Raw genomic sequence first — 24,489 nt, 5'->3', positions numbered from 1 at the left:
ATTGTAGGTAGGTAGTGCATGAAAATTAATCTTATGAAGTTTCAAGACTCTTAAAAATAATACATTTAGGTTGTGTTTGTTTTTGCTTCAAAGGTCTGCAGGAGGGTTATGTCTGCAGGCGCGCAGACATAAGTTCCTGAAGACAGTTTGTTTTAAAAAAAAACAGATCTGAAAACTGCTTATATGGTTTTAAATAAGAAACTAATATCCAACATCTTCACACTTCTTATCATCCTACCAACATCCAATGTCCACCACCACCCACCACCACCACCCACCACCGCCACCACCACCCACTGTCTGATGCCACCACCACCACCCACCGTCTGACGCCACCACCACCACCCAACGCCACCACCGTCAACCACCCACCACCACCACAACTATCCATCACCACCGTTCACCGCCTACCACAATCGTCAACCACCACCCACTTCCATAGTTCGTACACGTACACCACCACCCACTTCCATAGTCCGTACACCACTGCCACTACCAATTATTTTAGCACTCTACAAACGTTAAATAACTTCTATCTATTGTGATATATATGAAAGGTTACTAATTTTCAGCTTATGCGGACAATATCCAGTTTATAAAACAAACAGTATTATATTTTCAGATTGCAGACCTTCAGATCACATCTTCAGTTACAGACATAAAATCAGATGAAATCAGATTGCAGACAGTTTTTGTCTTCAAAAACAAACAACACCTAAGTAATAAGTATTTCATCTGATCTCATTGGTTAGTAGAGTATTTATGGGGTGTCGTTGGTTTGTCGTACAATAACTCAATAAGCATTTGAAATAGAAAGAACCATGTGTATGCAATAAAAAGGTTTAAGAACCAAATGTCAAACAAAGCATGTTTTACAAAATTCATAGTATTCACTTTATGTACCTTGCAATGCATTTAACTCTACTAACCTTTTGTGTCCATCTGAATGAACATTATAGAACGGTCTTAGTTCGCTGCACCATTTTGAGGGAATACTTTCTGAATAAACTTAAGAAACCGTTGCGAGTAAAATGTGGGGTCCACGGCTGATATCGATAGAGAATCGAATTGAAAAGATTTATATCTATGTTCAATCTTCTTTGTTATATTGTATTCTTGTAATATATCAATGATGCCCAGGTATAATACGACGTCATATACCTCATGAAACATTTGTTTTTGTTCTTCACCTGGAAGAAGCTCCGCTCTTGCTGGCATGTTCACTCCTAACTGTATTTGTAGCCTGCCAAAATAAAATTTTACAAAAAAAGTTAAATGTATCGATCCATTTGACCCGTTAGAGATCATACACACACACACACACACACACACACCTTGCTGTGCCAGGTAGAAGGAGATCCACTTCTGCATCACCGGTAGCTGATGATCTCAAGCGACTTCCTCGTATATGCGGGCCCACAACAACACTACCATCTTCAGATCCACGTGGCACCAAAACAAGTCCTTCTGGTGATATCTCATCCTCCATAGTTTCTGTAATTGAAAAGAATGTAATTAAATGATATAAACAGGATTAACATGACGTTTTATTATTAAAAAAAATAGAAATTAAAATATCAAACTGAAAGACGCGTCACCTTCTTCTGCAACGATTCCTAGTCCGTCTGCTGTAACACTTTGGTTGTAAGACATTAATGATTTCAAGTGCTGAGGGGCTCGATAATGTACACCGAGCAAAAGACTGTAATCCATAATATTCTGAGCTTCTAGAAATTTGCTATCGATTTCAATTTGACTGCATACATAAAGTCAAAGATGAAGACATTACTTAACTCTAACGGGCTTAACCATAATGTACAATTCAAAATTGTTATTACTTACTTTAGCAGAGCACCGCGCCAAGAAGGTTCGAGATAAAAGCAATAATTTAGATCAAGATCTTTAAGTATTGTGTTTTCGTCTATTTCAACTTTGTCTGCAGACCGCCCAAGAGAGGAACCTTTTAGATCGAATCTTCTATGGATTCTTAGTTCTGTGCAGAACATATTTCCCATCACTACAAACCGAAACTGAAACAATCATATAAAATATATTAGGCAAAAATTAAATACAAAAAGGTTCTTCATTAATTAAAATAAATAACATGTTACCTTTTGACCACTTGATGGTTTTATCCTGTGAAGACCAAAAAATTTAGTTATGAGTGTGTTGTCATATGTCTGCACGTGACGGTGATAGTCTGGAAGCATCCGTAGAAGAACCTACGTGCTAACACAAGTCAGTCGAGCCGTACACACAACTGCTTAAACGGGTAATAATAGAATTCAGTTATTATAAGTATTATAAATGTAAAATATTTAGAAATACATTTTGATTGTATATGGTAGAGTCATGACTACTGAGTTGGCTAATGGTGGCAAAATTGGCTGAGATGGTACTGGTCACGGGTCAAAATGGCTAATTTTCTTGCAGCCAAAGTGGTTCGGCTTAGATGAGACACCGTCCAAATTTTATAAAAGAACTACATTTTCAAATCTTTTTTTTATATATAAAATGGTTTACAGTTTTATGCATTAAAATTACACTCTGTGTGGATTTTAGCATGTTCAACTCAGATGACCCGTTTCTGTGTTAGCTAGTTTTTTCTGTTTTGCGCATTTGACCCATTAGAGATCATATAAAACCTGAATCAACACGTCCATAAATACATGGGCATAAACTGTCACCTGTACTTCAGATTTCCTCAAAGTCTTAATCATGAAACGGTCGTCTTGAGACAGAAAAAACACGCTGCCACTTTTCCCGGGAGACGAAAGTTCTCTAAGAGCATCATTGCCACATATAGACATCATGTAGTCAGCAGCATCAATCTTAAACATTTCTCTTAAGTTCCTAGTGAAATAATAACAAACATAAAACATTTCAGAACCTAAAATAATAACTTAAACAACATAATCATATGATCCTAATAATGTACACGTGAACAATCAACCTGAAAACCATTGGACAGTAATCCTTCCACTTAAAATCCTCTGACTGATGAGTAGGTGTTAGCTGAGATCCTTCTTTAGGGAACTGCATCCAGAAGCTAGCTCTCGGACCAAAATCTGATCTGCGTACTTCTCGCTTTTGAACCGGTGTTATTTTCCCAACAGTATACCTACTCATATTTTAAAGCTTCAATGTTCATCGGTTCGGTATAACAAATGTAAAATATCATATATGTCGGGTGACCAGTCCACATGGTCACATCATACGGATCGTATGAGTAGGGATATAAACGAGCCAGTCCAGTTCTTGGGCTACTTGAGTTTGGCTCGCTAAAAGCTTGAATTCAGCAGAGCTTAAATGAGCTCGATCCTTAAAATAAGCTTGTTTAATAAATGGGCCCGAGCTTCACTTATTGAGCTCGAGCTGGCTCGTGAAACTAAATGAGCCTATTAATTATTTAAAATATTAAATATAAATTTACATAATAATATATAAAATTATGATAAATACTAAAAATATATATTTTGTTATATATAAAACTTAAAACTAAAAAAGTATAAAATAAACTACAAATTATAAAAATTTATTAATAAATAATAAAAGGGCGGAGCTCGCGCTTGAAAAAACTACTCATTAGCCGGGCTCGAGCCTAAGAAAAAGAGCTTGAAACGAGCCAAGCTCGATCTTTCGTAAGTCAAACAAGCCGCGCTCGAGGCTTGGCTCATTTGCACCCCTACGTATGGGTCATAGGGTGAAAAAAGCTTTGTCGGTGGTCTAATCGGTCATTTTATTTGTCAGCCAAAACATCATAAGGACGCTGTATGGTTTTGCCCTCATACAACCCATTTGACCATTTTCCGCCCTGTAATACAGCCATATTGCCATTTTCTCCCTAGCATACGGCCCGTAAGACACATCAATGGTGTCCGGATAACACATCAGTGGTCTTTGTTTTATTTTTTATTTGTCCCCTACAATTTCTAAGCTAATATGTACCTGATCCCAAGCTGTAAGCTAAGCATTAAGTCATAACTCCTGTGACCCTTGATAATAGCTTCTCCGGGCCTCTTAACTTCCTTCACAAGTTTCTTGTGTCGTCTCATTTCTCGTTTCGAACCAGATGAAAACCGACTATCAACCACAAGCTCACTAATCAATATCCCTTGCATATATTCCCTTTCAAGAATTGGAGTCTGCGTCTCACTCTCCCCACCAGGATCAGACCGAAACGAACCTAAATTATCATGCCCCATAAACTTATCTATAGCAACCTCTAAACTCCACCTTCTTTCTAAAGAAACATTATTATTATTATTATCATTGTTGGTATTACGCGTTTCATCCAGCTTATCAGACGTGTTACGATGAGACGACCGACTACCACCACCGAGTTTAAACGAACCCATATCAATCGAAGAAGCATGTTGAATACGCGATACTTGTTTGACTTTTTGCAAGTCAGACAACAAACCGCGTTTTCTCAAAGATTTAAGGTATAACTCTTGTCTAGCAGGCAACCGACACCCGTTCGGGTAAAAAGCGCCTTTCCCATCTTTTAACCCTAATGTCCATAACCCGACATATCGACCACCGTCACTCCATGTATAAGCACCAAAACCATGCATAACACCATTAGACCAACTACCTTCATAACAATCACCATTAGTCCATTTAAAAACGCCTTTACCCGACATCTTCCCGCCTTTCATATTCCCAACATACTCATTCCCATTAGCCCATGTATACTTACCCGGCCCGTCGGGTGAACCCTGGATCCAAGACCCTTCAAACACATCTCCATTAGGAAAAGTTTGATACCCCAACCCATGTTTCCGGTTCATCCGCCAACGACCTTTATAAACTAACTTATCGGCCCGAATATAAGTCCCAGTCCCTTGCATATACCCACCCGAAAACTCGCCTTCATAATAAGCCCCTGATGGCCAATGAAGCTCTCCATTACCATGCCATATACCTCTACTCCATTCTCCTTCATATGTACAACCATTTGTCCAAACATACTTTCCTGATCCCTCGGGTACGTTCCCGAGCAGTGAACCGGAGTAATACTCCTCGTTTGGGAGTGTGAATTCTTCAAATCTTAAGGGGATTGGTTCGGTTGATGATCTAGATATTTCTCCATTTGTTATGTGAAATGATAACGAACTGAAGGATGTCGTTCTATTTGAAAGTGATAGTGTGTTTTCCGGTATGGCCACAGGGCCAGACATGCATACTGTCTTAAATGTTCTTCAATACCTTCTGAACTGTATTCGCGCTGAAACGACGGTTAAAGTTTGTTATATAACAGAAATGAGAGGCAATTAAAGAGCTATGAAATCTGAAAAATTACCAAAATATATCAATCAATCATACGCAGTAAAAATCCCATTTATAAACTATATATTGCTCCTAGAAGTTCGTAACCTTAATCATATGTCTCCATGAATTCCTATCCTCAACCCATGTCCTCTGAGAGGTGAAGGTCTATCAGATCATGCCTAATCCTCTCATCATCTTAAAAAAAAAAAAAATTAACTAAAACAAGCATAAGAAATATAATTTTAACACATAACCGATTTGGATACCTCTAGACACTAAGGTAGCCGGATGAAATTCCATGTGAAAGTGAGTTGGCACCTCTATTGTCATGACATGTGTCTAAACTGGGCTACATAGGTGCCTAAACGTGAATAAAAGGGCTATACAGGTGCTTTGTCTGCCAAGGCTCTAGAGGTGTCGGACAGTCCCTGCCACGGTTGTCGGGCACACGTGTAGCCATGGCAAATATAAGACAGCTGCATAGCCCTTTTATTCACGTTTAGACACCTATGTAGCCCAGTTTAGACACATGTCATGACATTATTGGTGTCAACTCACTTTCGCATGGAATTTCGTTCGGGCTACCTTAGTGTCTAGAGGTATCCAACTCGGTTATGTGTTGAAATTATATATGATATGATTGTTTTGGTTAAGATTTTTTTAAGATATTTTAGTCAAACATGCTTATTTTGATAATTTTCCCTACGAAACTCGATAAACCAAAGCGAGATTTCAGATCTTCAAATCTTCAACTAAAAGTTTGTTACAACAAAAATGAATGAACAAACATTTTGGATTGACATTTCACTAATCACAAAAAACTGTAACACAAAATGACATCTAGTGACGTACAAATTTTGAAGCGTAGAGTACAAGCAGAAGTTGAGCAAATTCAAACAAAACCAGCAGCAGCACCGATTCCAATTGAAGCCTTGAAATCCACCTTCCGTTGTAGAAGGTACCAGATAATATTATTATTATTATTATTATTATTATTATTATTATTATTATTATTATCCAAATAATATATGTCTACACTAATATATAATTGCAACCAAATTATGAACACCAGGTCTTAGCAGCAAGATAATAATATTGCAGGTGAAATCAATCTTAATTAATAAATCATACATATAAACGGTATATATTAATATATAAAAGTTGTAGAGAGAGAAGTTGTACCTGTAAAATAAGTAGAGAGAGAAGGATGGAGATATAGATTTGTTTAATGAAAGCTAGAAGTAGAAGTGTAATGCAATATAGATAGATATAGATATAGATATACTGCAGTTGACTTCTATATATATGGAGTGAAATCAACACAGTTTGAGTTTTGTCGCCTCATATGTTTGCTTTGTATTGTCTTTTAACTTTTAAAGCTGCCTTTTTATTCTCCGGCACTCTCGGCTTAACTTATGTACGTATTTATTTATTTATTAAGAAAATAGTTATACTTTGAAGCTATATTTAGTTATTCATTTACTTATAATATAGCCAACACTTGTAGCAATAGGAAGGTTTGAGTTCTTCCTCAACTTATCTTCATTTATGTTGTTTTTGGTAAATTGTGGTAATAAAGGATTTGGGTAGGTTGTCAGTTCGAATCTTGAGTTCACAAGGGTTTTCATCTCACTATGTTTTACATCAGAGAGTTTAGCTCTTGTGACGGCATAACGACTGTCAAGTGACGGCCGGTTGTATGGTTTCATGTGGAACGCCCAAGGCAAACTTTGAAGCCAGTGTGGACCCAGTTAAAATAACATAGTCTGGCGAGAGTGCAGGTCTCTCCAATTTGGGTAGCCTACACACAAAAGAAAGTCGTCGCTCTAAAAAAATATTCTTTTAGTTTTTTTTAACGTGTGAAACTACCTCCGATTCCTGAGTGAGTATTTTTGAGGCATGATGTCACTCGTCCATATTGTTTTTGACGTCCAGGCCTAACTCACTTAGGATCGCCATCAAGGAAACTCATAATTGTGAGAAGTCTCCATTGACTCAGATTTCAAACATGACACCATAAATTTCCCAAGCATCAATTGTCATCGGCATGACACTTGACAAAAGGGCCAAATGCTAGTTATTTTGTTACGAATATATATATATATATATATATATATATATATATGATTACGTGTTTATTTACAGCAAACTATTATACTCTTATATAAATGCTCTTATAAATTGCAAATACTTCCCACTTACATGATTTAAACACTTTACTTCTGGTACAGAGAGAATACATCTTACCATCATATCATATCTCTGAAAACAATTTATAAATGCTCTTATAAATTGCAAATACTTCCAACTTACATGATTACGTGGTTGGTCCACCGTGATTTAAAAATCCAGAAACACCTAGCAAAAGATCCGGTTGCAATTTTGGGATGATTCCCTCTACACTAACAATTGATTTTTCTCCAATTCGACTACTCAATGGTGATTCGTTCATGTCATATATCAACAATATTACTATGGAGCTCGTTTGATGAGAATTTGTACAATATAATAAACTAGTTGGAGTTGCCCCGCTCAATGCAACAAAGCATGCACGAAAGTTGTATACGATACCATAAAATATTTTATTCGAAATACAACTTTGTTTTCAATATAATTTATATTAGAATGTTGAAAAGAATAATTAAACATCTTGACTAACTTAATTAAGGCATAATAATAATAATCAAGGTTGAAAAAAACGTTAGGAGTACCTTAGGCGGCTTACTGAGGAGTTGGGAGTCCTCGGCTTAGTCGAAGAGTACTCGGGGATGGCTCACCGAGAACTCAGCCTAGGCGGGGATTGCTCATTGAGTACTCGGGGCCTAGGCGCGATATTTACAACTATGATGATGATGATGATGATGATGATAAGAGTTAAGTGTCATTTTAGTACATGTGGTTTGGTCAACTACGCAACTTTAATATATATTCTTTATTTTGTGCAAATGGCTACCTCAGTTTCAAAAAAACTTGCATTTTTAGTAATTTTTTCTAACCCCGTCTATTTTTTCCGTTAAGTTAGGGATAATTTGGTAACTTCGTTATTTTCTTTGTTTTTTTCTTTTCTTCTAAACGCTTTTATCTTGTAAACACAAAATCCACAAATCATAACATCAAAATCCAAATCCTAAATCCCCAAACCCTTTCTCCATATCATCAAAGGGTTTGAATTTTTACGATATTTGGGGATTTAGGATTTGGATTTTTATGTTATGATTTGAGGATTTACGGTTTACAAAATATAAGCGTTAAAAAGAAAAGAAAAAAACAAAGAAACTAACGAAGTTATCAAATTATTCCTAACTTAACAGAAAAAATAGACGGAGTTAGAAAAAAATTACTAAAAATGCAAGTTTTTTAAAACTGAGGTAGCTATTTACACAAAATAAAGAATAAGTACTAAAGTTACATAGTTGGCCAACCACATGTACTAAAATGACACTTAACTCTAAAAATAATAATTTGTCTTATTTGATAAACCATTAAAACCTGGTTACTATTCTAGAAAGTGAATGTTAAAAATAATGCTAACTGATTCAGACTTAACTTAAACTCGGCTTAGATTTATGCTTGAAAATCTGTAAGTAACACCCCCGCGGGCCTGCCTAAGGTTGAGTGTCTAGACACAATAATGGGTGTTGTGCTAAATTGATTTATTTTCAAAATTATTTCTTATTTCCCTTATACATTTTTTTCTATAAAATTTTTATCTTAGAAATTAGCTTTTGATCATTTGAGGTTTTATTTGAATCAATGTATAGGCATGTCAATTATATATAATCGTTAACAAACACTTAAAAAGCTTTGATTTATACCCCACATAAATTACGCGTACATATTAAGAAGTTATGTTTCACAAATTATAAAAAGTTTTGATTGTGTTTGTGTGTAATATGTGTTTCTAACAAGTAGTGTCTTCTACGACGTACGTGCGTGGATAAGGAGGAGATAGAGTTTATGTTTTATGTGTTTGAATAATGTTTGTCTTAGGGTTTGTTGGTGGTGGTGAGTGGTGGTCAATGGTGTTAGTGAGGTAGATAGTAGGTGGTGAATGGTGATAATGGTTGGTGGTAGATATGGGTGATTGTGATTTGTGAGTTGTGTTTGTTTGAAAACGTTGATGAATTTTTAAATGTTCTTTGAGAATACAAGTACATATGTTTTTTTTTTTTTGAAAAAATAAACTAAGAATAAATCTTAAAAATTAATGCCATCACGAACTAGCTTGGGCGGTGACAAGTGTTCCATAAGGTTCGTCCCGATAGGTTCTGGTTTTTTTGATTCTCACAAGTCACAACAATACGAAAAATAAATTTATCTTATAAATTAATAACACGTAAATAAAGTTAATTGGGTTACTTAACAATCATTAGTAGTTAAAGTATAGATCTTCAATGACAATTAAATATTACTAGATTTTAACGTTAACAAATAATTAAAATCAAAATCTTTGACTAATGAACCCCGGTCACAAAGTAACATTATTTATAATAATACTGTACATTATTTATTTTGTTAAAAAGGTTATTATATATTTGACTGTTATTAGTACTTTTCAATATAATAATAAAATGATTATTTTCGTTGAAGTTTTCCATTTGATGCTCGATTAGATGTTTTTACAAATAATATTAATTAACTATTTGTAAATCTAGTCGTTGGCATTATATACTAACGAATCTTTGCTCTATAATGTACAGCAAAGAGAAGTATTTAAATATTTGGATGCATGGTCATTATCGATCACTCTAAAATGTTAGGCAATACGTAATGGGGTTTTCTTTAAAAAATGTAAAATGATATTTTATTTTTGATCAGGTTAATCTAATAATTAAGATTGATTAAGAGGCTGATTCGTAGGTAAATGAAAGTTAGGTTATGTGTTATAGGTTAATTAGCTAGCGTTGACTAGACCACTATTTTTAGGAACTAGCATGCTCTTTAACTTGAGCGTTGTGGGTTAATTAGCATTAACTTTAAATTAAGTATATTTTTTTATTTAAAAAAGTAATTAATACCAAAAGGTAAAGAAAATACAAGTCATCAGGAGGGAAAAAATGTCGTCAAAGGCAAAAGGTCATGAGCACTTTCACGATCTCGTTGAAGCGGATTGAGGTCGTCTTGTACGTGGTCGTGAGCTTTTACATTCGTCAACTAAGAGTTGGCTCGACACTCGAACCGCAACAAATATCACATCATCTTCCAAATCTAAATCAAATGAAGTATCGAGGTACAAATAATCTGATCGCAAAGAGTCGGAGTGTGAGTTCATATTTTGTAAAAAACGTAGTGGGGGCAATAGTAAAAATATGACGGTTGAGGTGTGTTGTAGTTTGTAAAATACCAGGCGTTCATGGGGTATTGTTCTTCCTTGGCGCCAATGTCGATCCCAATTCCTTTTAGAAATAACTGAAGAGTCGTCGTGAGCTGTTAACTTTTTCTTGATATAATTTTAATTCAAAATCAAGTTGTGAGCAGTAATATACAGTGTATTCGAATTATAAGCGTACATATTATCATCGCAATTCGCGCTTTAAATTTTTTTTTCTATTGAGGGACACCGTTTACCATTTTCATTATTCTAATAATATAATATAATGCATTATAAATTCGAATATGTCGCTGTGATGTTCTTATTTTTATATGCATTTCAATATAAGAAATTTTGTATTTTAGGCTAAGCGAGTGTTGTTAGCGTGAAGAACCAAATTGATAGTATTATCGTTATCGGTAATGATATCCATTTTCAGGTTTTAATCGAAGTAAAACATGTGTCTGTACTTCTTTTGGGCGTTTCATGACTATTTTTATGGGTTTTCTCTTTTTTAGCTATTATACCAAGTGTTGTCATTGTACTCGTACTTTAGCAAAACGAATCGGTACCAAACTCCCGCTATGTAGTGAGAGGGAGTCCTAGTACTCTAGTAGCAAAACAATTACTATGTTATTTGACTTTTTTGAAGAAAAAGTAGAAGTCAACTTGAGGCCTCTTGTTCACAACTTCACATACCAACAGTCCACCACCAATAAGTCAAGAGGATTTTTCTTTCTATCCTATATTTTTCTGCTTTCATTTACTAATTATGATATGGTTCTAAAAAATGTGTTTCGAAATTATACTGATGGTTTGTTTTACCTGGCATTAAAAGTTTTAGGCGGCATTAAAGGTGAGACGATGTTTCATTGAGTATTGTCATAACACATATGATTTCCACCTTGTTTTGGCTTTCCTTTCACCCCGATCGACAATTCATCTCACCATCCATCTCAGCCGCTACATCACGTCTCATCCCATCTTTCTACCACCCTCAGTCTCTCACCATCTTTAATACATAAAACTATGAAAAGAGTTTTAAGACATTTTTTTATTGTATGGTAGGATGAATAAATATAGCATTGAAATATGTCAATTGCACAAGTTATTTTGCTTTTCTACAAGCATGTGTTGTTGTTTTTTAAAAAAAAAATAGAAAACAATATTGGTACACATCAATAATTGTTTATCACAAACATGGGCTGTGGGTGCAAATCTTAAGTATAAAAAAAATAGTGGGGCCTCCTTTCGTTTTTAATCAATTTAATGAAACTTAAATAAGCCATTTAATGCAACAAGACAATACACAAAGATTAAAATATCATGATTAATGTTATGGGTAATTTACTAATTTGTAACATCTAACTTAATCATAGTTGCACCAAATGGTGTCAAGGACTCCGGCCAACTAGGTGTGGTAGCAGGTTACCCGAGAAATACCTAACGGGTTTGGGACGAGCTTTAGTAATCGAGTATGGGTTTGGAAATACCAAAAGCCGTCCCAAACCCGACCCATTGTCATCCCTATGAGCGACATCCCCAACTTGTTGTATTTCTGTATTATATACGTATGTGTGAGAAGCGAGTTAAATAAAAATTTGGGTCTGTAAATTTTGGGTCATGTGTTGTCGTCCACCTGGGCCACCCTATGGCCCGACCCTCGTGATGCTAGAAGATTGCATTTCATTTCTCATAAACCTATAAAAAAAGTTTAGGCACAAAGTTTATAAAAAAATCCAGCCCAAATTAAACCGATAAATAATCATAAGCCTATACGTAAAAAACCGAAAACCGAATACCAAAATGATCATTGGTTTGTCATTCATCAATAAACCGTAATTTTTGGTTCTTTGGAACTTAAAACCGACACAAACTTTTTGCCAACTTATGGATAGAAGAATTGGTGGTCTATAAATGGACGTTGCACTACAAATCGATAATAGACAAATAATATTAAGAAATTGAATACAACAGAGAGCAACAAACATGGATGCAAATGGCAAACAAAACATGTCAAATCAGTTTATATACAATCAATTGAGATAATATGACACTATTATTATTATTATTATTATTATTATTGTTTATTTTTTGTTACAATTGCAACTAATTGTTTGCTTTTTTTTTTTAAATATAGATAAACTTTATATGATACTAAATGCCATATTGTTAAATAGGTTGTCTTTCAACGACGCCAGTGTGAGGTCTTCTGTTTTTTTGAGGATTAACTAATCCTTCTTGTTTATAATAAAGGTTTATGGTTTCGTCATGCCATGAATTAATCTAGAGAGCGGCAAAAACTCTTTGACCAGTGGTGCGTTTCATGTGTAGACTAATCTAGGCATGCACTTTAAAGTTTACTAAGGTTGTACCCGATGAAATCCTGGTTAGCTAGTAAACCCAAACGTTCAAACGTAAAATAAGCAACAATGATTATCAAACGTTTGACACGTCACAAAATTGATAGAAAAATATAAACATTGATGTAAAAGATCAAAATATCTCACGTGATTGGAATTTTAAATTATTTTACCAAATATATGACGTGGGAAAATGGCTACAAATGTCTAGATACTAAAATATGGTACGAGTATGTTTCAATAGACGTATATAGGCCATATAAAAACCATTTCAAACTAACATATTTGTTTTTTTTTTCCTTTTAATGTAATTTACTAATACTTAATTTATGGATTCTTCATATTACACTTTCAAATAACATGTTTTAATTTTATTTTACTAGTAGGGTAAGATTGATTTTGCCATAGTTGTATAATTCCACTTGTTTTACCCAAAAAAATAAAAAAATCTTGAGTAACCGTAATTGTAAATGATGAAATATAATTTTGACAACTAAATGATAGACGCATTCATGAAGAAACATGTGAAGTGACTTGTCAACATCATTTTGTTAACGGTATCTGGATCCACGACAAGCTTTTGGATCACTGATCACGATTACCCATGTTCAAATTTTGTGACGTGATTTCAACCGTTCCAATTTATGACGCTCCTTCAAGTTATCAAACTCGATACCTCATTTGAAGGAAACCCTTAAGAGAAAACTCCTGACCACTAAAACACAAGCCTAATGGCTGTCAACATCATTTGGTTATTTAAAAAATCAAATTTAGTATTCATCTGCTTTTGTTGGTGCATTTTGATAGTTACCCACCACCACTATGTAGCTATGGATAACAATAACATCATACATTACAATATCCTTTTTGCAGTTAGGTTTTATGGCAGGTGCCTAACATGTATTATGTGGATGTTTAATTTCATTAGTTGTGTCTTTTTAGGAACAAGTCATGCTCGTCTTTAAGAAAGTATAAAATAAATGTGTGTTTCATGTTCAGTGGACACTTTTATAATGGAAGTGTTGATTAGGAAGACCAATCATGTAGAAAACATTATTTTTGTTTAGCTATGTTTATAGGTAACACATGCTTTCAATTTTGCAAGCCTAGCCGGTGATAATCTTATGTATTTAACCGTGTTACGAATTATTTTATCCTTTCAAACCACTATGAACAGTTACGTTCATAATGTGGGACACACAAATGCTTCATACTTACCATTACCAATCAAAAATGAGAACTTAGCGTGCAATTCTCCAATTGTAGCATCGTTCGATAATGCATGGCAAATGTCATCATTCGTTCTATCCCTTGTTCCTCAATGCACTCCTCGAGGGCTCCGTGATATCATCACCCTCATGGCTAAGAATCAACTTAAAATTTGTTATTCTTTTATGATATTTATCATCAATGAAATGAGTTGTCAACACACATGTAATTGATACGATGATTTAATGTCCATGCATCCATTGTAAAAGAAATTCGTTGCTTATTATTAATGAAAGAATTCCCTTAGCTTCTTTTTTTTTTCTCATCCAAATAAACAAAATCAAACACCTCACAAGTAACTAAATTATGAAACATCATAGAATGTTAAAACTAGAACGCAACACTTATATACAGAGACGGGAAGAAAAACCGGTTCCAAACCCGACCCGACGGTTCTTATCAGAACCGGACCTGACCAACATGTACAGACTGGGCTTTGGGTTTCTCCTCGGAACCAACCCGGACACACCGGAACCGGTTCCACTACTACCCGATCAAAACCCGATAAGAACCCAGCAAACTTGGTCAAATACCGGACCATACCTGGAACCGGTATCTACCTGAACCCGTTCTCGTCTTTTGTTGACTAAACCCGGTTCCAGTTCCTGAAAATACCCGGTTTATGCACCTCTACTTCCATAAATTCCATAAACCCTTGTCGTTCTATATAGAGGTGCACAAATCGGGTTTTTAATATACCTGGGTTCGGGCATGACCGGGTACGGGTATGACCGGGTATTGGTAATAATCGGGCCGAGTATTGTCTCTAAAAACCATACCCTATTCATCGGGTTCGGGTAGGGTATAGAACTGGGTATTCTAAAACCGGGTATTTGAATACCCTATTATCGGATATTGAAAAAACCCTATTTACGGGTTTTTTCTGGGTATAGATTGGATTTTTTAAAAGTTTGCACTTTTTAGGGGTATTTTTTAGGTATTTTTAAGGTATTTTTCGGGTATACATCGGGTATTTGAAATACCCGTTTCGGGTATTAGAAAAACCCAGTTCCGGGTATGGAACCGGTCTGGGTTTTTGGGTATTACCGGGTACAAATCGGGTTTGATTCGGGTTCGGGTTTTAGTGCCAAAATGCATACCCTATACGTACCCTACGGGTAGGGTCGGGTACGGGTTCGGGTATTAAAAACCATGGTATTAAGAAAACCTATTTCAGGTTTTTATTTTGGGCCCGGTTCTGAATTCGGGTTTTTTGTGCACGTCTAGTTCTATATATAAAACAAGTCGAAATTAGCCCAAAACAATGTCTTACAGTTGGGCCTAACCCTCTTTTCCAGTTCATCAATTCAATCCGGGTTAAAAAAAAAGCCCAAGTTTTGGAATCTAATTAGTCAAAATAAGTCAAACTAATTCACAAAACCTAAAACCCCATACTAAACCCTAGCACCCAAACCACTCAACCACCAACCGATTCGCAATGGTGAAGTCGTATCTCCGGTACGAGTCCGCGGCGTCGTTCGGAGTAATCACGTCCGTGGATTCAAACATCAGTTACGACACCTCCGGTAAACATTTACTAGCTCCGGCACTCGAGAAGGTTGGCGTTTGGCACGTCCGGCAAGGAGTCTGTGCGAAGACGCTTAGTCCGTCCACTCAGTCTCGTGGACCGTCGATTGCCGTTACGGCAATTGCACCTGTTCCGTCTTCTTCGTCTCTGGTAATTGATTGATTGATTGATTATTACTCATTTGCTCTATAGTAGATGTAGTTGTTATGTTTGTTGATTAGTCTAGGGTTGTGCGTGGTGCGGTTCGGTGCGGTTTTGTGTTAAGTCGGGCTAGTATAGAAATTTGACACATGATATATTGAAATTGGGGCTAATAGAATATTATACATTTTGGCCTAGAAATTAAGAACTAATAAATGATAATTACTCCTATATTTTAAATGATTTAATCTCATACAAATTGACAAAACATTACTGATTAACGTTAAAAAATAAAACAAGTATCCATGTTTAGAAAACATAAAAGATTCAACAGAAAGGTAATTCAACAGATCGTTTTTTTATGGTTTGGTTTGGTCTTTTTGGTATTTTACAAAACACAAAACCGATATTTTGGTTTTTACTAAATTTTAAAACCTCTGTTTCTAATTCGGTTTGTTTTTTCGATTTCGTGCGCGTAAGATTGTTAACAAGTATACAGGTCATATTGTTATTATTATAGTATTTTCATGAAGATTTTGAAATGTTAGGGGTTGTGTAGACTGCTAGATTGTGTTTTGAAGTTAATGATGCATATTTAGGTGATTTGATAGGGTATTAAATGATTTTTTTTTGCTGTTTAATCTGCAAATTGTTAGTTTTACCGAAGCATTGGATAGAATTTCAGAGAAATTAAAATGAGTGTAATTTGATTGTAGAATAGTACTAAAAGAGTTGAGAATGCACCTGTGTGGTATAGAACTGCTATTTTAATGAAAACAATCAACTGAGAGTATTTGCTTCATTTTATGTATTTATATATTTTTTGTGTTGTTAACGAGTGTATAGGTTATATTGTCCAGTTTAGAATTTGTTAAATCTAATCTGTGTGAAAAATAGAGTGTAGGAACGTGTTACTTATTGAGAATTTGAAATGTTAGGGGTTGTGGAGAGGCTGCTAGGTTGTGTTTTGAAGTTAATGATACATATCAAAGTGATATTTTTTTTGCTGCTTAACCTTCAAGTTGTTAGTTTCACTGAAGATATTAGGTTAGGTTTTGTGTTTGTACTTTTTACGATAGCACTAGGAAGAATTTGAATCCTGCAAAATTTATGTAATGCATAGTTCAAAGCTGTGAAATGAAAATGAGTGTAAACTGATGGGGAGACTGCTGAATTACGTTTTGAAGTTAATGATAATATCAGAGTATTATTATGTGTTTTTATGATGGCATTGGAAGAATTTGAATAACATTTGAAGGCTGCAATGAGTGTAATGCATAGTTCTAAGCTGTAAAATTAAAATGAGTGTAATGGATTGGATATAATAGGATTTTAAAGGACGAGATGCTTTTTGCTTGTTTTGCTGGTAGAATCGTTTGTTTTTTAATGGAAAAAGTAATCAACTGAGAGTATTTCTGTATTTGCCGTTTTTTTATCGGTTACAGATAGCTAGTGGGCATGCTGATGGAAGTATAAGAATCTGGGATTGTGAGAGAGGAACTTGTGAAACAACTTTGAATGGGCATAAAGGGGCTACAACAATTCTTCGGTTCAACAAGACAGGATCATTACTTGCATCTGGAAGCAAGGACAATGACATTGTTTTATGGGATGTTATTGGTGAGGTTGGACTTTTTCGTCTGCGTGGTCACCGTGATCAGGTCTATATTTTTAAGGGCAGCTTGTATTAACAACCTTTTATTTTATAATTCCCATTTCAGGTGATTTACTTTTTTTTGCTAGAAAACAGCTACTTGCTTCCATTTTATTATTCATTTCAGAATTTTTACTTTCAGTTTTTTAACAAAATAGAAACATACTTAGGAATTTTTTGCTTAAAAATGTAAAACAACTAGAGGTGGTAAGTTGGCCTTAAACGGGAATTGAACAGAAGTGGGTTGTCATTTATGCAATTTGTCTAATTTTGAGGGCTTTTAAAGTTTTTTCCTAGTTATTTTTTATGTCGTTTATAGATCTGTAAGCTAAAGTAAGAATTCTTGCTTGAATATGCTTTTGGATATTAGGTTACCGATCTTGCCTTCTTGGATTCTGGAAAGAAACTCGTTAGTGCCTCAAAGGACAAATTTTTAAGGGTTTGGGATCTTGACACACAACATTGTACACAAATAGTTGGTGGCCATCACAGTGAAATTTGGTCTATAGATGTTGACCCTGAACAGAGATATTTGGTCACTGGATCAGCAGATTCAGAGCTCCGGTTTTATACCATAAAACACGAAGTTGCAGATGGTCAATCTGAATCGAAACCTGATCAAACCGTCACAGACGGTAAAGATTCATCTGTTGGAAACAAATGGGAAAGTTTGAAACTTTTTGGTGAAATTAACCGACAGAGTAAAGACCGAGTTGCAACTTTGAGATTTAACAAATCTGGTAACCTTTTGGCTTGTCAAGCTGCAGGGAAGACAGTTGAGATATACCGTGTATTAGATGAAGCTGAATCTAAACGTAAAGCAAAACGAAGACTTAATCGGAAGAAGGAAAAGAAAAGTTCTAAGGTTGTTGATGCCACTGAAAATGAAAAGACAGATCACGAACTTAAAGATGATGGAAAACAAACCATGGTTACCGTCCCTGATGTTTTCAAGCTTTTGCAAACCGTAAGAGCCAACAAAAAAATATGTTCTATCTCATTCTCTCCCATTACTTCCAAGAACTCATTAGCTACTTTAGCATTATCGTTAAACAACAATTTGCTTGAAGTTTATTCAATTGATAGCAATTCAACCACAAAAACAAGTGACATTGAGCTTCAAGGGCATCGATCTGATGTAAGAAGTGTTACACTTAGTTCAGACAGCTCACTTTTATTGTCAACGAGTCATAATGCTGTTAAGATTTGGAACCCTAGTACTGGTTCTTGTCTTAGAACCATTGATTCTGGATACGGGTTGTGCAGTTTGTTTGTTCCTGGTAATAAGTATGCTGTCATAGGTACAAAAAGCGGCAATCTTGAAATTATTGATGTTAGAAGTGGTACTTCTGTTGAAGTAGTGAAAGCTCATACGGGCTCGGTTCAATCAATTGTTCACACACCAGATGGTGGTGGTTTTGTAACCGGGAGTACAGATCATGATGTTAAGTTTTGGGAATATCAAACCACCCAAGTTTCTGGTCAGGTGTGCTTATACTTTGAAACCACAAACTCAGCATTTTTTTTACTTTAGATGAATTTTATTAATGTGTTTGAGTATTTAGTCATCTGTTTCTATTTTTTGGGCTTTCAGGATTCGGCGCAATTAACTGTTTCAAATGTGAGGACTTTACCTATGAATGATGATGTCATAGTGCTGGCTGTAAGCCCTGATGGGAAGCATATTGCGGCCGCCTTATTGGATTGCACTGTGAAGGTTAGAGTTGTTTATTTGTTGTTTTAATTGCTATATAATCACTTTTATTCGGTATATTGTGATGCACAATTGATTTTATCCAAATCCACACCTAAGCCGTCGAGAAACATTTTAGAGATAAATTTGATGGTGTTTCTAGTAGGCTGATTGTTCGTGTTTGTGTATGTTTGTTTGTTAATAGTATAAACAAACGGTTCACGAACGAACATAAGTGAACATATATGAACGGTTATATTTGAGCTAAAACCAGTTAAAAGTAATGTGAAGAACAATGTGTTGGGCCAAAAAAGGTTATTAAAACCAGACACAAACGTAAATGAAGGAACTTAAACAAGTGTAAAGGAACCGACATAAACGAGTCTTAATTTACATTCACAAACAGAAATGAACGAAAACACGTGTTCATATTAGTTCGTTAACTTAATGAACCAAAAAGTTTTGTTCATGTTCTTTTGTTTGTTAAATAAAAAAATAAACGAACTTTCGGATAAACAGTTCACGATCTGTTCACTAAACGCTCGGTTTATTTACATGACTAGATTTTAGGTCTTACATGTCTTTTCTGGCATTTGTTCATATTATTTTTGTATTAGTCACTAATTATCTCATTAAAAACTCTCAGGTCTACTACATGGACACTTTAAAATTCTTTCTTACATTATATGGTCACAAGCTGCCAGTATTATGTATGGATATCTCATCTGATGGAGATCTTATTGTCACCGGTTCTGCTGACAAAAACTTGAAAATTTGGGGTTTGGATTTTGGTGACTGTCACAAGTCCTTATTTGCTCATGCTGACAGGTACAATTTATTATTATAAAATACTTACATAATCCAACAAATTCATTTCTGGATCAATTTTAGTAAAAGTTAAATTTTATGGCAGTGTAACGGCAGTGAAATTTGTTCGCAATACACATTACATGTTTAGTGTTGGCAAAGACCGCATGGTTAAATACTGGGATGCTGATAAATTTGAGCTACTTTTAACTCTAGAAGGCCATCATGCTGAAGTTTGGTGTGTCTCTATAAGCCATCGTGGTGATTTTCTTGTTACTGGGTCCCACGATCGATCCATACGGCGGTGGGACCGCACTGAAGAACCATTTTTTCTTGAGGTATATATTTCTACATTTTGCTTATTAATGGTTAAGCCTGTAAATGATTCGTAGGAACACATTTTGCTTATTAATGGGTTTGTTTACAAGCCTATCAATGGGTTGAATCGGCTGTGCATTATCTCAAACAGGCCCATTAAAAATTCTAGATAAAAGGAGACTGAGTCAAATCGGCAACTTTCAAAATGCTGTGGAAAATTAGTTACTTGTATTAATATTGTTATATTAGACTATTAGTTACTTGTACAAGTCTTGAAAAAATGTAGAAATGATATTCATTTTGACATAAATTCAGGAAGAGAAAGAGAAAAGATTAGAAGAGATGTTTGAAGCTGACCTGGACAACTCACTAGAAAACAGATATTTACCTCAACAAGAGCTTCCGGAAGAAGGAGCTGTAGCTATAGCTGGAAAGAAGACACAAGAAACTTTAACAGCAACCGACTCGATTCTTGAAGCACTCGACATTGCAGCCGAAGAATTGAAACGATTGGCTGAACATGAGGTCTGTCTGTTTATTGCTGTTTATATAATATATATTACATATTCATGTTTAAAATACCATTTGTAAAATTTCAATATTTTGTAAATCTCAGGAGGAAAAGAAAAGGGGAAAGGGTGGAGAGTTTCAGTCCAATATTTTTTTGCTGGGGCTCTCTCCGTCTGATTTTATCCTTCGTGCAGTTTCAAAAGTTCACACTAATGATCTGGAGCAGACATTATTGGTAATAAAGATAGTGTTTATGCAAGTTAATATTGTTATGTGATTTTATCCTTTGTTTAGTCTCAACAGTTCCATCATTAATCATATGTTAACTTTGCAGGCTCTACCGTTTGCGGATGCATTAAAGCTCTTATCATTTTTGAAAGAATGGTCTTCGAATCCAGATAAGGTATTCCATTGACTATGTTTGTTCTAGAAGATTCTAGAACATACACGTTACATCGTTACTTTTGTATTATGTTTTAAGCCCAATTTTCTAGAGATGAAAACAGTCAATAGTAAGATTTCAATATTTTTGGTTAATATTTTTATACACTACATGATTTTATAATATTCTTTTGGCAGGTTGAGCTGGTTTGTAGGATCGCCACAGTGTTATTGCAGTTGCATCATAATCAACTAGTTGCTACCGCAAGTACCAGACCTCTTTTGGCTCTTCTTAGAGACATACTTCATGCTAGAGTCAAGGTAAATTTTAACAAAATTTTATACGTATATAAAGGTTTTCTTGTTTTACCGCTTTTAAAAGCACGAAGTAACATTTTTTGGCTTTCAGTTGACATAATAATATTTTATATAAGCATCCATACATATGAATGAATTTATATTTTTTTACAGGAATGTAAGGATACTCTTGGATTCAATCTGGCAGCCATGGATCATCTTAAGGTTTGATTTTTTCTCGAAATATGTTTCATTATGTTCTTATCAAGTAATCCGATTTTGATTAACTTGTTGTAATTAACTTATTACAGCAATTGATGGCATCAAAATCCGATGCACCCTTCCGAGATGCAAAATCCAAGCTACTAGAAATACGAGAACAGCAATCGAAACGTGCTGCAGCGAGGGCAGAACCGAAAGGTGAAAGGAAAAAGAAGAAGAAACAAAAGAAGGATGACGGGCACGTGTGGTCTTAGTTTGTGGAGCATAGAATGTGTGACACAAATGTGTAAATGTTTGATTAAGTTGTATTCTTAAATTTGGTTTATGTTATACATTATGTTGGTCCCAATTTTGTAGCTGGACAATAGGGTTTTGGTGAAATTATCAGAATTATTTTGAGGACTATTTCATGGTATGCCTTTTGTTTTCCTGCATAGAAACTTGCATTTGTTTATAAGTTCTCAGAAGAAATAAGAATGTGGAATGATTTGCAGTAGAAGTGCACATAATACCCGGTTCTAGACCCGACCTGGAACCGGTTCCTACCCGTACCTGACCCGCGGATACGACCCGGTATTGTATTTCTCCCCATGGTCGTACTCGAAACCTGAACTGACCCGGACCCGCCTAAACCGAAACCCGAATATCCGGTCAAAACCCGACCTGACTTACCTGAAACTCGAAAAAAACACCCGGAAAACCCGCTCAAAAACCCTACTATACCAGAATATACGTTGTACCATACCTGGTCTTGACTTTTGTTGACCATACCCATAATTAGTTCCTATCTGGTTTCGATTTCTAAAATACTCGGTTTGTGCACCTATAATTTACACTTAACAGTGCAATCTTTTTTAGTTTTCTGACATGATTTTTGATTGTGAGTGTGGTCTTGTTTATTCACCATAACAAATACGAACCTTTAAGTTTACTTATTAGTTATTACTCAAACAGTCTTACAAATTTAATCTTGTAATAAACAAGATTAATAATATGGAGTTATATGGTGAAATTCTCTATGATGAAAAAAGTTAGCTATTAGTCGTTAGGTCATTGGTAGTGATTACATAAAAAACAGAAGTGAAAAATGCTTTTTCGCATTACTACCACGCAGGTGAAAACATCCTACAAAAAAGATGCGTAATGGTTTCACTCATCCAGTATAATTAAAATGATATTTAAATTTAATAAATTAAATTTATTTCAAGAAAAAAGATGATGGGGACATGTGATTAGAATTTAGGAATAAGCTAGGTACCAGTACCGAAAGTAGTGGTGCCCACTGCCCAGTATTCCCAAAATGGGCACGAGTACCGAAAATACTCTGTATGGTATCTAGAAGACCAAAATTTGGTAAAACACATGTATTGTACGGATCCCGATACCTCAAAAAGTTGATACTGACAGTACCCGATTCGGTATCGGTACCCCATCGACAATAACCATGAGTAGTAATTGTCTAGTTGAGTCAACATTTCCTTTATTTACCATTCTTTTGTGCTTAAAGTTTTAAATAATCATATACAGAGGAATGATAACAATCTTTTCTAATTTTAACCTTTTTATTATAAAAAAACTCTAGTTCAATATTTTATATCACAATTATGAGTGTGTAAGGTTTGGTTATTATTCAAAACCGAAACCTTAACCAAAGTCATCAGTTAATTCGGTTAGTTTTGGTTTCTGGTTCAATTCGATTAGAAATACATGAAATTGAGATGCATACATGAAACTAGACGAGTGCCCGCGCGATGCAGCGGCTCTTTGAACGCGGAATCTATTAATCACGTAACAATTATGTTCATGGTTCGGTTTAAAACCTTGAAACCGTTTAAACTGGTCATCAGTTTTGTTTCCCGGCTGGGTTATTTACTTTCAGTCGTTTTTTTTACTTCATTTATCTTTTCAAGTATCATATTTTGACTTAGTTGGAATTGATGATACGGTTATATTAATAATCATTTTAAGCAAATTTTATTACCAAAGCTTAAACTCATAAAAACCAAACCAGAACCATACCGTTAATAACAGTTTGGTTTCAATTTTTAATGGTTTAGTTTTCGTTTAAAAACAATCAAAACCGGCATTGAACACCCCTACATAACATATTAATTTTTTCAATTGAAAAAATTATAATAATATTAAATACAAATTAAAGAGAATAAAATACTTGTTTTTATGGTGTAATATTTTTACAAAAATATTAACGTATGAAAAACTTATTGTTGGGTGAGAAGTTGGTTTAAAGTTGAAACTAAAAACATGATATGATTAAAGATGAGGGGACAAACTTGTAAGTTGAGTGAATTGTGTTTAAAAGACAAGTTTACCCTTAATTACACATGTACTTCATGCTTTAAGTGTTGTAAATTGCTTATAAATGAGTGTCTTAATTTGCCCCTGTTTGGTGTATTATATATAGTATAAATGTATAAAACAATAAATACATGAAAGAGAGGTATAATAGCTAGAAATATATGACAATGTGGATCTTGGTTAACCGAGCGAGTTAATTCAGCTTTCGGTTAATTTAGGTTTCGTTTTGTTAGTTTTTTGTTCGGTTTCAGTCGGTAATAATAATAATAAGAAGTAAAAAAAATATGAAAAATTTTGGGCTCCATATATATAATTTATGAACAGACATTACAAATTCGCAATGGAAGTATCCACCAACCGTACACAAATAATACAAAATTGGTGCAGAATCTTTGCAGAAATTTG

General features: G+C 34.8%; 2 protein-coding genes across 2 annotated transcripts; one reads left to right on the top strand and one right to left on the bottom strand.

Moving 5' to 3' along the window:
• Positions 1 to 810: 810 nt before the first annotated feature.
• Positions 811 to 6,289, bottom strand: LOC143607324 (phosphatidylinositol 4-phosphate 5-kinase 9-like). The gene is made up of 9 exons (XM_077082810.1): positions 6,127 to 6,289; positions 3,949 to 5,230; positions 2,954 to 3,121; positions 2,688 to 2,853; positions 2,112 to 2,222; positions 1,843 to 2,030; positions 1,599 to 1,756; positions 1,335 to 1,494; positions 811 to 1,243 (listed from the first exon to the last, which is right to left on the bottom strand). The coding sequence occupies exons 2-9, from the start codon at positions 5,181 to 5,183 to the stop codon at positions 967 to 969; spliced, it is 2,463 nt and encodes an 820-aa protein (XP_076938925.1). The 5' UTR covers positions 5,184 to 5,230; positions 6,127 to 6,289; the 3' UTR covers positions 811 to 966.
• A 9,203-nt stretch (positions 6,290 to 15,492) lies between these two features.
• LOC143607317 (putative WD repeat-containing protein C3D6.12) lies at positions 15,493 to 22,342 on the top strand. The gene is made up of 12 exons (XM_077082803.1): positions 15,493 to 15,895; positions 17,332 to 17,547; positions 17,911 to 19,026; positions 19,135 to 19,257; positions 19,880 to 20,061; positions 20,147 to 20,378; positions 20,674 to 20,883; positions 20,975 to 21,103; positions 21,203 to 21,271; positions 21,448 to 21,570; positions 21,721 to 21,771; positions 21,858 to 22,342. Exons 1-12 carry the CDS (start codon positions 15,656 to 15,658, stop codon positions 22,020 to 22,022), a joined length of 2,856 nt encoding a protein of 951 aa, XP_076938918.1. The 5' UTR covers positions 15,493 to 15,655; the 3' UTR covers positions 22,023 to 22,342.
• Positions 22,343 to 24,489: the final 2,147 nt, after the last annotated feature.

This window comes from Bidens hawaiensis, unplaced genomic scaffold, assembly GCF_021521415.1.
Source record: "Bidens hawaiensis isolate Kalapana, Puna unplaced genomic scaffold, B.hawaiensis_p1.1 tig00002123_1, whole genome shotgun sequence".
Taxonomy (NCBI): Eukaryota; Viridiplantae; Streptophyta; class Magnoliopsida; order Asterales; family Asteraceae; genus Bidens; species Bidens hawaiensis.
The sequence above is the reverse complement of the archived record's forward strand: the minus strand, read 5'-3'. Positions and strand labels throughout refer to the sequence as shown.

What these genes read in the sequence shown, in the direction of transcription:
- LOC143607324 (XM_077082810.1), bottom strand. Translation starts at nt 5,183, where the DNA reads ATGTCTGGCCCTGTGGCCATACCGGAAAACACACTATCACTTTCAAAT. An exon ending in AGGAATCGTTGCAGAAGAAG is followed by an intron (nt 1,495 to 1,598) that starts GTGACGCGTCTT and finishes TTTCAATTACAG; the next exon opens with AAACTATGGAGGATGAGATA. An exon ending in CTTCTACCTGGCACAGCAAG is followed by an intron (nt 1,244 to 1,334) that starts GTGTGTGTGTGT and finishes TTATTTTGGCAG; the next exon opens with GCTACAAATACAGTTAGGAG.
- LOC143607317 (XM_077082803.1), top strand. Translation starts at nt 15,656, where the DNA reads ATGGTGAAGTCGTATCTCCGGTACGAGTCCGCGGCGTCGTTCGGAGTA. An exon ending in TTATTTGCTCATGCTGACAG is followed by an intron (nt 20,062 to 20,146) that starts GTACAATTTATT and finishes ATTTTATGGCAG; the next exon opens with TGTAACGGCAGTGAAATTTG. An exon ending in GGTCTTCGAATCCAGATAAG is followed by an intron (nt 21,272 to 21,447) that starts GTATTCCATTGA and finishes TTCTTTTGGCAG; the next exon opens with GTTGAGCTGGTTTGTAGGAT.